Raw genomic sequence first — 14444 nt, forward strand, 5'->3', positions numbered from 1 at the left:
TTCATTTGATCAGGACTGTTGAGCTGAGTTGTTAAAATTCACTTACAATTGGATACCAAAAGAAACCAGGAAATAGAGAATTTTTACAAACATGTCCTATGGATGAAAGTTTGTACTAAAGTCCAAATTTTACATTATTTTCAAAAAATTAATAATATTCTATCAATGGTTTATTTTTCTTCATATAAAATGAAATGAATTTGCTCAATGCAATATTTAAAAAGGAACTACTGGCCGGGCGCGGTGGCTCACGCCTGTAATCCTAGCACTCTGGGAGGCCGAGGCGGGTGGATTGCTCAAGGTCAGGAGTTCGAGACCAGCCTGAGCGAGACCCCGTCTCTACTAAAAATAGAAAGACATTATATGGACACCTAAAAATCTATATAGAAAAAATTAGCCGGGCATAGTGGCGCATGCCTGTAGTCCCAGCTACTCGGGAGGCTGAGGCAGTAGGATCGCTTAAGCCCAGGAGTTTGAGGTTGCTGTGAGCTAAGCTGACGCCACGGCACTCACTCTAGCCTGGGCAACAAAGTGAGACTCTGTCTCAACAAAAAAAAAAAAAATAAATAAAAAAAAAAAATAAAAAATAAAAATAAAAATAAAAAGGAACTACTTTCTACGAATGTATTTTAATGAATATTTATATATATATACACACATAGGGACACATGCATATATACACATACTCAGAGAGCAGTGACTGAGCCAGCTGTTGCTCTTACTCTTTTCAGTTCCATCATAATTCCTGGGAGATTCTATTCCACTTACAAATTAAGCTGATCTAAGGTCAAATAAGAACATGGAATGGGTTTCCTAAAGCATTAGTTTATGCAACAATCCAAAGGTGTTAGGTTTTAGGCACTGATGAGGCACATGCTAGCTGGCTTTGGAATCCAAACATTATTAGTTAAGTGTTCTTTTAAATTAACATGGAATGCTTCCATTCAGATGGCCCCAGTAAGTACACCCTTGCCTCCAGCTTCTTCTTCAGAACATAAATACAAGGCACCTTGCAGTGAATTTCCTTCTGGGGGTGGTGCCCCTGAACTCTCCTGGATTAGTCTTTCTGAAGGTTCTGGAGAATTCTCCCTCCATCTTGGACTTGAGTGTGGCTGGGGGACTTCCCACATTGAAGGACATGGAGAACGGAAACCCAGAGCGGATCGTGAGAGAGGATCCTCTTGAAGGCCCACTTCTTGGATACACCTGTTAGAGAGCACTTCCTTTTCTTTGGAATTCCGCCATTTCATCCTTCTGTTCTGAAACCAAATTTTCACCTATTGACAAAATAATTGGACAAAATGATCACTTATTCCAAGTTATTTCATTTCAGCATTTTAAACAGTAATTGCTTCTCCTATCCCTTCTACAAAATACCTCATTATGGCAGCCAACCTGGAAAAGTCCTTGTGGCTTTTCACTTAGACTTTTTAAAAAATATCTAAAAAATTACTTCAATATAATAGCCCCATACACACTTCTGAAACAAAATGACTGAGGTAAACTGGTTACATCCTGTAAGTCTAATATCTTTCAAAATTGATTTAACTCTTAGATCTATTTTAAAACATCATTTAGTGTGTGATAAATTATTTATTCAGAGGAAACGTATCGGATTGTAATAGCATCTGAGTGTTTATTCTCACGATGGCTGTAAGAAGTCCTCACTCACATGTAAAAAAAAACCTGAAGTTTGGAAAGATTAACCAGTTGACGGTCATACAACTAGTAAAATGGAAGCCATGACTGTCCGATGCCAGGGCCCAGGCTCTTATAAACATTCAGACCTCATCAGGAGTTTTCTGAGACAAAATTAACATTACATTTTGTAATGTTTTGATGAATTGCAGGCTTTAAACAGTTTCCAAGTTTTGATTATTCCCAGAATTTATCAAAAATCCATAAATAACAATTAATTGTAATTAAGTTAAAAGTGCTTATGATGGTGGTTTCTAATTGGAGCCATACCCTTATCCATTTCGCTTGAGTCTCTCTCTTTTATTAACCTCCCTCTTTATCCACTGTAGTCAGCTGTGGCTGAGTAGAAAACTTCACAATTGGTTTCCTGATATCCTAAAAGCTGAACACATTCTTTTCCTGTGTATTACACTGCACCTTTACACTAACAATTTAGATTTCTATTCTCAAAACAAAAACCAGAAAATTTTTACCTGAAGAAATAATTATTAAAGTGTACCAACCAAATATTTCTCTCAATGAAAGAAAAAATTCTATCTGAGACTGTCTTTTCAGATTGGTAAAAGTTTCTTCCATCTTTCAACTTGATTGGCAATGTTCAAAATTAAATCTACCCCAAGCAATTGAGTGCAAAAGACTGCCATCTCGGTTACAATCCTGTGATTAAGGCTTTTCATAAGAAAGAAGTACTAATGCATACATGCTAGAGAATTTGGTTCTATTCATAAACTCATTTACTATTTGCAGTGGGCATTTACTCCTAGAAAGCATGCCAAGTATTTCTAATGGGTTTTCACTGAGACAGCTATTTGTTCCCAGTAGTGATTCTTGCCTTTCTCATCACATTCATTATTTTCTTCTTCTCTTAGCTTTTCTGTATGCCTAGAAATATTTAAGTGCTATCTCAATGAAAAAAAAAATGAAAAGAGTTTCCTCACAGTGAATGGTGTCAGGACAAATGTACATATTTGGGGGGAAAACATAAAAATTCTATTTCTCAACAAATACAAAAACAAAGTTGACATGGATTAAATAACTGAACATAAAAACAAAACTATAGAAGTTCTAGAAGAAAATATAAGAGATTATCATTATAGTCTTGGGGAGATGAATGGTTTCTTAATATGACATAAAACAGAGGCCACAAAGGAAAAGACAGACAAGAGCTTAATACATAAAAATGAGAAGTTTCTATACATAAACATACCATACACATATGAAAAAGCCCCAAACTACCTAAAAGGATTAAAAGCAGGGTCTCAAAAAGATATTTCACCCATGTTTATTGCAGCACTATTCACAACAGCCAAAAAGTGGAAACAAGCAAGTGTCCATGGACAGATGAATGGATAAAACAAAATGTGGTTATGTACATACAATGCAATATTGGATGTGCAAGATTAAAAAGCTTTAAAAATAAAATTCAGAAAGAAAATTCTGGCCAGGCGCAGTGGTTCACGCCTGTAATCCTAGCACTCTAGGAGGCCGAGGCTGGTGGATCACTCGAGGTCAGGAGTTTGAAACCAGCCTGAGCAAGAGCAAGACCCCCGTTTCTATTAAAAAACAAAAAAATAGAAAGAAATTATCTGGCCAACTAAAAATATATATAGAAAAAATTAGCTGGGCATGGTGGCGCATGCCTGTAGTCCCAGCTACTCGGGAGGCTGAGACATTAGGATCGCTTAAGTCCAGGAGTTTGAGGTTGCTGTGAGCTAGGCTGACGCCACGGCACTCACTCTAGCCCAGGCAACAGAAGGAGACTCTGTCTCAAATTTAAAAAAAAAAAGAAAAGAAAAGAAAAGAAAAGAAAAGAAAATTAAATTCTGACAACAGAGATGAACCTTGAAGACATCATGCTTCATGAAATAAGCCAGTCACAAATGGACAAATGCTATATGTTCCACTCATGTGAGATCCTTAGACTAGTCATTCACAGAAACAAAGTAGACTGGTGGTTCCCAGGGACTGAGGGGAGAGGGAAATGAATAATTATTATTTAATGGATCCAGAGTTTCAGTTTTACAAGGAGAAAAAAATTCTGGACATAAATGGTGATGATGGTTATACAACAATGTGAATGTACTTAATGCCACTAAACTGAACACTTAAAGGTTAAAATGGTAAATTTTATGTTATATATACTTTACCACGATAAAAAAGTCTACAAGCTTAGAGAGGACTTCTGCAACATCTGTAATAGGAAAATTTTACTAACCATAATATTTCAAAATTTTTGATTAACAGCGAAAGTAACTGCTACATATGAACAAAAAGACAATATGATAGAAAAATGATGAGCCATGGAAAGGCCTATTCTCAGACTACAAATATCCAGTACAATTAAAAGCCTCTCTAGTTCTGGTAGTTAGGAAAATACAAATTAAAAAATAACAAACACCAGTGCCCATGAGGTTTGGGGGACATTTTTTAAAATGATAAATGGTAGAGTCTTTGCAAAAAGGTACTATTTGTTAACATGAGTGAAAAGTTGATATAACTCAGTATCTAATTTGATACAATATTGTATTTGGAAAGGTATTTTTAATCTATTACAATTTTAAAAATACCTACACTTGAACCCATTAATCTCATTCCTAATTTCCTATCTTACAAATATATTTTTAAAATGCATAAAGATATGCAATAGTGAAAATTGGAAGTAGCTTAAAGTTAAAGATGACTAAATGAATTATATATCCATATAATAGTCTGTTACGAAACACAAAATAAAGAATGAAGTCGATCTGTATGTACTAACATGAAAGGATGCACCCCACAACATTTGAAAAGAAAAAAAAATCAAAGCACGAAACAATCCACATTGTCAGTGGCATTATTCATAATGCCAAAAATTGGGAACAATGGATCTGTCCACCATCAGTAAATGGATAAACTGTGGTATCCCATGTAATGTTAGTACCCACACAGCAGTAAGTGTGAATGAGCTACTGCCACATGCAACAACATGAAGAATCTTACAAACATAATCTTAAGTAAAAGAATCCATATACCAAAATGTAGGTAAGATTCTAATTACATAAATGATTCTGAATTTTTTTATATAAAGTACAAAAGTAAGCAAAACTAATCTATGTTGTTAGAAGTCAGGATAGTGGATACCCTTGGAAGGAGGAGCAGGTAGGACAGGAAGGGATATTTGGGGGGTTGCTGGGATCTACTGCTTGGTTTGTGTGCTAGTTATACAGGTGATTTATACTGTTCTTCAGAAAAAGCCAAAATATATGCACAGTATGATACCATTTTCATTTAAACATATATATATATAAACACACATACAATGCTGGATCTCAGCTTCCTCATTTGTAAAACAGGAGTAATAAAAGTAGCTACTCCATGGGATCTTTGTAAGGAACATCAAATGTAAGGACAAAGGGTAAGCAAGCATGTGTTTGTATTATTACATATTTGTGTATATATGACATGCAGATAAATTTATTTTTAAAATAATACGTGATGTGTCAATAAATTCAAGGAGCCATTTATAAATGACAATAGTAATCATGGAGTTGAACTGGAGAGGACCCTGAGATGAGTTTCATTTTTAACTTTACTAATTTCCCTTTTCTTTGCATTTATGATAATAAATACCATGTATTAATTGTGTAATTGATATATATGCAAATAAGAAAATGTTAAATTGCGTCTGAGAAGTTTCACCAAATTCAATGAGACAAAAAGCATTCATTCCAGAGGCACCTGAATTTTAAAAACAATATAATTAAAATTTATTAATAATATTTAAAACTATGTATCTATGGATACAAATAGAATAATAGTTGGTTTTCTTGAGGTAGAGAGATTGTGGTCATCTCCCTATAAATATTTTTTTAATATGGCTATTGCATTCTCTTTTCAAAAGTCTCTTTTCAGGAACATGATATGTACTATCAGAGATTTTTATAATTTCTCTGAGCGTTGTGAGATGCAACCTAGCTACTTTCCATTATTAATACCTACTTCAAGTTCCAACTCAACCAGAAGTTCCCCAACCTTCCAAACCTGCATATTTCCTCCCCTCCGACTATGGGGGTTTCACACCAACAAGATGCAGGCCAGGCCTACTGAGCCCCCATGTAGTCCTCACTCAGGCCCAGCAGCCTAGTTCCATCACTAGATTTCCCAGGGGTATATGGACCAGTCGTGAGGCTGTACTTTCCAGAGATGGGGATTAACGTAAAGTTCCAGAGAGATACCTAACTTCTCTGAGAATTACTGATCCCCTTATTGGGCACAAATCTAACTGACCAGGTGATGTTCCCTGTATTATTCTATAGACTTACGTTGTTTTCTAACTTTTTACAAGTTTCTACTGGGTGTGGAAGTTCCTGGGGTACAAATTAGTATTTATCAATATTTCCTTTTACTGCCTACCTAACGTTGTCTTGCACACAAAAGACCATCAAGATATAGCTACTGATTTATCTGTTATATACATAAAATTACTCTGTATTATAGACAGAATTTCTGTATTTGTTCCTATTTTTTAAGTGAGAGACTGAGGCACAGAGCAACCAATCAAGGTTGTACACTCATTAGTACCAGATAGCAAGGAAAACACAGACTGACTGACCTAGGCCACTTACCCTTTTCTATACCAAATTCCTCTTTCTGTCACTCTAAAGAGTTGGGGTGTGTGTGCAGGTTTTGCAGACAGATCACTTCCCCAGGGAACGGAAGCAAGGTTAAGGAGAGTTTCATCCAATAATAACTGGTTTTAATAAGGTCCAATGTTAAAAACCAGGTCATTTGTTATGAGGAAGCATAGTAGAGCATGGTGGTTAAGACAAAGCCTCTGCTAGCCCTTCAGTCCCTTTATGTTAATTCAAAAAATTCAGGTGGATGTAGCACTGCACAGGAAATTCAGCTTGGCAAACCGAGTTCCTGCTGCAGTTCAGCTACCACCATCCATTTTGGCCAGATGCCGTTGCACAGTGAGCATCCTGCACAACTGTACATGGAGGTTCCAGGTTAAAGAGAACACAAACCCCAGAGTCAGGCTGCCTGGGCTGGGAGCCTAGCTCCAAAACAAGTCTTGCTACATGACACTGGACCTCTGTTCAATTCTCTACATATTTTTCATTTAGAAAATGAGGATGATTATAGTGCTTTTTTCATATGGTGATTATAAGGAGGATTAAATAGGAAAATGCTAGTACCTTATGGTGTTATTTATAAGTAGGCCAATCATTAAATGAAGTATTCTGTAACTCCAAAAGGCCAGAAAGTCTCATTCACAATTATATGAAACATCAATGTTCAAGAAAGGTATGCAAGTGTTTCAAATGTGAAACTTCTCAACTGTACTTGTCCTAAACCCAAAGTAGAAAATAATACAACCCATTAAGAAGTATTCATGAGTCACTCATTCATGCTTTCATTTTGGATTAGAATTGAAGAGAAAGACAAGAAAATTGATTCCTGCTTTTGTAAGGAATGATTTATCCTGCTTTTCTGAATGCAAAACAAACAATTTGTGACGTAAATACCACATCCTTAGCATTTCTCTTCATTTGGGAAGAATTCATCAGCCCAATAGCAAAAACCTAGATCTCTCAGCAAACGGACCTATTTCCAAATAGGGATTGTGACACATATTTCCACCCACCAGAAAAACTGTGAAAAGCATTTCACAAACACCTCAGGGTCCAGCACCATTTGCCATTAAATTTGAAACATTTGCCAAATAAATGGATTTCATCGTATTTCTTCAGAAATCTGGAGCAGTAGGCATCCTCCTGCTCATTAGTACCTGTGATTCCTTTAGTCCCAAGTTGACGGCAAGTTTCTTTCGGTCTGTTTTGCTGATATATTTCTGCTTCTGAAACATTTTCTCCAGAGCCTTTCTCTGGTCCTCAGAAAAGACAGCTCTTCTTAAAATGCCCCTCCGAGCTTTGGAATTAGAGTCCTGTGTCAAGAGAGGCAGCACGCTCTCCCCTCCTAGGGGTGGAGGAAAAAGATACAGAAGCCTAGTTAGCTTTAGAGAGACGTCAGTTTTTCCCAGGATAACACAGTATCCTCCTGCTTTGTATCATGGCCAAATTATCTCCTCTCAACTCTGCATAATTAGAGCAGTGCTTCTTAACCTCTTTTTGGTTATGGGCTCCTTTGGGAATCTGATAAAGCTCTTTGCCCCCCAGTGGGCGGGGCGGGTACACATGCTTGTCCTCTCAACTTTGCATGCCATGTCAAAAAGTCCAAGCCCCAATGTGGAAAAAGTAGTAGGTGGTTTGTTTTTCTTTCATCCTTCATTTGTTTATTTATTCATTTTTTTCAACCATTTTTTGAACACTTACCATATGTCAGGCACTCCGCTCAATATTTTGCTCAATATTACACATTGAGAAATAGCAGTAATATGTTTCATTGCCCTCATTTCCAGTAAAATCTAATGGAGAGGCAATTCATGAACTAGCATCACAAATGTGATGAAGTGTTCCTAAGGAGGAGTCCAATCTCAATCTGGCAAGTCAGGGAAAGTTTGCAAGAGCCAGAGATGTTTAATCTGAGAACCAAAGGGAGAGTTGGAGGACTCTCAGGCACTCTCCCCCACAATTCCAATGATTATCAACTCCTTATTCCTTTTTCTGCCTTTTGTGGCTAGCACAATACTGATTCCCACCCTCTGAAAGTTTACCTGCATTCATCCTTCATTCACTCACTTGTTCTGCTTCCCAGGTGTAGCAGGCAGAATAACGGCCCTCTCAAGAAATGTCCTACCTGTGACTATGTTACATTACATGGCAAGGGGGAATTAAGGGCGCAAATGGAATTAAGATTGCTAATCAACTGATCCTGAGATGAGAGGCATAGCCTGGATTACCCAGCTGTAGGCCCACTGTAATCACAAGGGCCCTTGTAAGCGAGAGAGGGATGCCAATTGGAGGTCATAGTCAGAGAGAGATGAGAAGATGCTACACTTCTGGCTCTGAGGATGGAGGAAGGGGCAGTGAGCCAAGGAATGCAGGCAGCCTGGAGAAGCTGGAAAAAAGAAGGAAGCAGATTCTCACCAGAGCCTCCAGAAGGAACACAGCCCTACTGACACCTTGGTTTTAGCCCAATGGGCTCATTTAAGGCTTCTAACCTCTATAACTGTAAGATAAGTGTGTGTTCTTTGAAGACACTAAGTTTGTGGTAATTTATCACAGCAGCAATAGGAAACTAATACCCTGGGTATGAGGCTCCCTGGGCTAATTGTTGAGGAAATCAGACAAACAGCACATGGTCCCTGCTCTAAAGAGGCTCACCTTCTCATGGGGGGACTGACTCATGAATATTCACTTCATACTGTAGGCACCACCAGAGCAGGGCCTCTAGTTTGCGGTTGTACCTGGTATGCATTTTGGTATTTAATAACTATTTGCTGAATGTGCAAGTAAATGAATGTCTTAAGTACTAGAATAGAAACGTCTGCAAAGTGCACTGGCTTCACAAAGGAGGAAATGATGAGTTCAGAGGTAACAGGTTGAGCCAAGTCTAAATGAACGATACAGTTAAAGAGAGACAGAACCAAAGCCAATCCAGGCAGAGTGACCTACATGTCTGAAAGCACTAAGGCACAAAGGAATAACATCTATCCAAGGAAAAGCAAGCAGTCTTCAAGGCTGGAGAAAGGGATGAAGCAGAGGTTGCAAGCGGCAACCATACCCAGCCTGCAGATGGGCTTTGTTCGGTCTCAGCATATTGGTTAAAAACACTGATACAGTTGTCCAGATTTAATAATTGGGAAGTGTCACATGAAATCCAAATTTATGACACCTCTTCAAAGGTAATGAGACAGGGCTCACCTTCCCAAAAAGCAAAGAGCTACCGGAGTGGCTAGCAGGTGCCCCCCTTAGATGGAGCCTGTGGCCCCCAATTTTCTACAGCCTCACATAGCTTTCTCTTTACCTGCTAAGATCTTGAAGACATTTGGACCTCTGGCATAGAGATCACGGAGTGGAATGGAGTCAGATCACAGAGAACTACAAGCATTTGGGACATTGTGCAGTGGACAGTGAAGCTCAACAGAAGATGTTCAAGCAGAGCAGGACACAATAACAATAAACACACACCCAGCACTTCTGTTACGCTTACTTTGTGTTAAGCCACTGATGTGCATTATTTCATTTAATCCTCCCAGCGAATCTATGTCATGAATGCTACTATTATTCCCCCCATTTTACAGAAATAAAATGAAGCTTACGAACATGCAGTAACTTTGTCCAAAGACTGACACCAAAACAAATGCTCTTAACCATACACAATACTGGCATGATCTGATTTGTATTTAAAAGGAAAATGGCAATAAATCGTGTCAATTCTACTTCTATAATATGACAGTTTCCTTTCCTATTTGTCTAACAGATTACAAACCTTTCCTGGCTAGTCTCTCAGCCCTGGGTTACACTCCATTCCAGTTCATCCTCACACTGCAGAAAGAACCACTGACCTCTCCCTCTTTGCTCCCAGCTCTGTAGCTCTGCATCTCCTGAGCAACGCCGTGGTCCTGGGGTGTCAGCATGCCCCATTCTGTACATAGGTCCACTTTCACTGATGCCCATTCTGTTCATCCTCATATGGGATCTTGGTTATTTCTCCTTCTATAGCACTAATTCTTTTTGCCTGTCTCATGCCAAGGTCATTTCTTGAAGTCAGATTTTGACAACCGGATCCACTATTCTTTATCAGAGATTTAGGCAGTTTCATGAAATGTTGGTCAATAATAAACAATATGTTCATCTTTTTCTGAATGCTTATCTTCTCTGAACATTCCTTGGCATGGAAATCTTGAAATTAGCCCTTTTGCACTATTTCAGACTTCAGATTCACCTGCTGGGCTCACATCTCTCTAGGAAGCCTCAGGAAAAAGGACTCTGGAGAACGGAAGAACTGGGTTTGGATCTCAGCATTTACCTGTGTGACTTGGAGCAAGTTACTCAGTCTCTTTCAGCTAATCTAAGGCTGCTCCCAGGATTCGATGAAATAGCATAAAAAAATTTTAGCACCTCACCCACATTAAAAATCCCACAAATTTACTTTACTTCCCCTTGTTGGATTTCATTTGATCCTTATGTGAATCATACGCCACAGATATCATTCACTACAGATAAAGACGTGTTCAGAGCAATCAATGTCTGAAGATACATTAAGGACACAGAGCTCAGCTGGCACCAAGACCCTCTGAAGTCAAATTTTTGGCTCTTTCATCTGTATTCTGTCATTCCTAATTTGCAAATGTATCCAATCTACCATAGTATTAAAAATTAGGAGGAAAAAACTAAATATCCAAAGGTAAAGAAATGTATAAGTAAATTATTCACTTGGTAAAATTTTAATGAACCATTAAAGATGAGGACTACGAAGATCAGGCAGCAGCACAGAAAAGTACTTACACTATAATTTTTTTTAAATCATGATATATAAGATATATACTATGCTTACAACTAAGTAAAAATGCAAGGTAAAAAGACTGAAAAGACAAAAATAAACACTAAGATATGCTACTGTAGAATTATGGACAAGTAACTTACCTCCACTGTCCATTAAGTTTGGTTCTATTTTCTAACAGAAACAGGCAAATATTGTAGCAATCTTTTTGGGAATAACCTGGCAGAGTTATTGAGTTGTTAGTGAGTGACAATCAGAGATGAATCCAATCCATCATTAAGGTGCTGACAGTTGACAGGAAAGGCCCAAGAATACAGACAGCCACGATACAGTGAGATGAAGACCCGTGGACAAAGCACAGAAGGCATTTAGAGCATCAGATAAGAAGCTGCTGAGTCTGGAAGGCCCACAAAGTATGTCCTAGCAGAGAGCAGCAGCTAGAAGAGTAGCAATTCCTCTTGCTGGCAATGGGGGGAAAGGCAGGCAGAGTAGAGGGATTAACATCTGCAGAGGCATGAAGCTGGGTGAAGACAAGTGTGAAACATGGGGGATCTAGGAATCTCGCACAACCTGGCATTTCCAAATTGCAGTGTTCGACTGGGAAGAACACAGGAGATAGGCTGCAAAGGCAGGTCAGGGCCAAGGGTGACTGAAACAAGCTTAGGTAATAACTTGTCAAGGGAGGCCTTTCAAGAAGGACATAACCAACAGAGCATTTTGGAAAGGCAGATATTTTATTGTTAATAAAATTTTTTATATCATACAGAGTCCAAAACAAATTTATAGACCTATAAAGGTAGTGGAAAAATATCTACATTTATTTTTTTACTAACTAGAGTTTTTATAAGTAAGGCTCATGATTCAACTTGTTTTAGCTCTTTCTTCACCAAGACCTACACATTAAAATAAAACAATGCGGAAATAAAGCTCATTTAAATGCCCTTAAAACTTTTAATAGAAACCCACACGTTTTCCTAATGAGTTATTTTTAAGTAAAGAGAAAGAAGATTCCCATCAAGAAAATCTACAAATAAATTATTCTCCCCATTGTGCCAAATATTAACATTTTGTGGGTCATGAACCCAAACTAGTGCTCAATCTTAGAAGGAGAGACCTGGAGTTGTTGTGAGGGTCAAAGGGTTAATTACTGGGTCTGGTCCTTAGGTTTCAGTGCTCTAAAACAAACACAAATATAACCAATGGACAAGCAAAAAAAATATGACAAAGATAAAGAATATTGCATTCTTCCTTTCTTTGCTAGTTGCCTGGCTGCTCTTAGCATTGGTCTCAATACACAAATCATACTTGTTTTCATAACATGATGTGCCTCAGGGTCCTACAGGAAGCAATGCTGCCACGACCACCAAGGATGCTCCTCCCATGGCTCACCCACGTGTCTTTCGTGGGCTATCTCTGGATCTAACCATAAACCACATTGAGGAACCTACACCATTTCACACCTTCTAAGCATACAAGTAGGTGTCTAAATTTATGCCTGTATAACATACATGTGCACTTCAAGAACTTGTTGGTGACTCAAAAATCCTCTCAGAAGCTACAAAAAAGCTCTAAGCAACAAACACCTCCAATGATTCCTAAATTTATGACAAATGTCTGACTTGTATAGAGACTTACAGGTGACAAAAAAATTAACAAACAAATAATGTAAAATAAAAACAAACAGATATGGAGTATAATGCATGTAGCATAAATGAGGCTTTCAAAGCTAGGGCCACCAATTCAAAGTGCTACAGGCTCTATCAATTTGAGGATATCAGTATCATCTTATTACTATTATTTTATAATGCAGCTTCCATATATTTGGGGTTTAACATCAGCTGACATATGTCCCAACTACACACATCATGTCATGTAATCTTTACAATAATCCCTAGAAGTAGATACTATGATTCCCATTTTCCATAGGAAAAAACTGAGTCTCCAGAAAGTTAAGTTGTGCAGTTGAAATCACACATCAAATCAGAGTGAGCCAAATCAATGCTCTTTAAAATTATACCAAAGACTGTCAAAGTTACAAGTGGGCAGGGTTAGGGGTGGGGAAGTGAGGAGTGTCATTTTGAAAGGGCAGAATGACCTGGGATAGACAACTCCCTAAGATGATCTTGAGATACTCCCCAATCACCCTCCTCCAGAGAAAACCTGTATGAAGGGCCTAGTGGAGGGTGCTGCCAATGCAGGTGTGCAGTGTGTGCATGATGTTATTGGGGAGGGGAGGTGGAAGGAGACAGAAACACAGCATTAGATAATCCAGTGGTAGCCACTGCCTCTCTCTATGCCTCAACCTCTAGAAGACATGTCTCAACTCTGAAGACAGGGTGGTGCTATTTATAGCAGCCACCAAGCACTACAGAACAAAGAGGGACCCTATACAGTCACTTTCTAGACATCAGACCAAAAGCAAATAGCTACAGCTCTGTCCTGTCTTTCCACCACTGCAAACCAACAGAATCCCATCCTATGAATAGTGTGCCAATAATTTATATGATGTTTAGACTCAACTGGACTCACTTGAATCTCTGGATTATTGATCCCATTTTGACGAGCTTCCTTTGTCCCATATCCTTTCACCATACTGCTTCAAGAAGCCCCGTAAAGGCTTCTGGACCATGCATGTCCAGGGCCACCTTTTGCCACATTGTGGCTTCTAGCCCCTGCTGTGGTACTGGCCTTGCTCTGTTTCCTGTTACGTTCCAGCCTCTACTTCCAATCTGGGCTACCCTGAGGTCACAACAGGCCAAGGAGTGCTATATAAAGGCCACTTCTAATAAGCCATGTTGTTTGTTTAAGCTTTGCTTTCTGAGTTAACAGTTTTTCATATTAAAAACTAATTCATAACCTAGTATCCCTCTGACTTTGTAAGGAAAGGGACAGCACAAGTCTATGAAATACCGCTGAATCTAGACCTCTCAAGGCTTTTAGTAAAAAAATATATATAAAATTATTTCAGGATAATTCAAGCCAGGGGCTACCAGTAACCTTTCAGAAACAGAATTCTTTCATCCTTTAATATAGATTCAATAGCTTCTCAGAGCTGGAAGAGACAAGAGGTTGTTTGTTTAATACAGGCCTCTCCACCAGGCCAGCTAAAATGCCATTAACTATTTCCTCAAAAGTAAGTTATTTCAGACCTTGATTCTGTGTCTCTCCCTCCTGGAACCAGTTTTCCTCAAATGTGGGATGGTTCTTGTCTGTGGGCTCATCTTTTCCTGCTGACTCCTATTTTTCAGGGGGTTTCTCTTCCAGGGTCTTCTCTTCAATGAAGAACTTCCTTAACCTTCTTATTTTCAAATATGTGTGTGTGCATGTGTGTGTATCTTAGGGAATTTCTGTAGATTTTA

The 14444-nt window shown here is 38.5% G+C and overlaps 1 protein-coding gene across 1 annotated transcript in view; it reads right to left on the reverse strand.

Moving 5' to 3' along the window:
• Window positions 1-944: 944 nt before the first annotated feature.
• Window positions 945-14444, reverse strand: part of DBX2 (developing brain homeobox 2) — a 33201-nt gene continuing 19701 nt past the window's right edge. Inside the window, exons 3-4 of the mRNA XM_069491718.1 lie at window positions 7469-7656; window positions 945-1277 (exon numbers count right to left, since the gene is read on the reverse strand). Of these exons, the coding sequence (XP_069347819.1) occupies window positions 945-1277; window positions 7469-7656 (521 nt within the window). The remainder of the gene's footprint in view (window positions 1278-7468; window positions 7657-14444) is intronic.

The sequence above is a fragment of the Eulemur rufifrons genome, chromosome 16, assembly GCF_041146395.1.
Source record: "Eulemur rufifrons isolate Redbay chromosome 16, OSU_ERuf_1, whole genome shotgun sequence".
NCBI classification, from domain to species: Eukaryota; Metazoa; Chordata; class Mammalia; order Primates; family Lemuridae; genus Eulemur; species Eulemur rufifrons.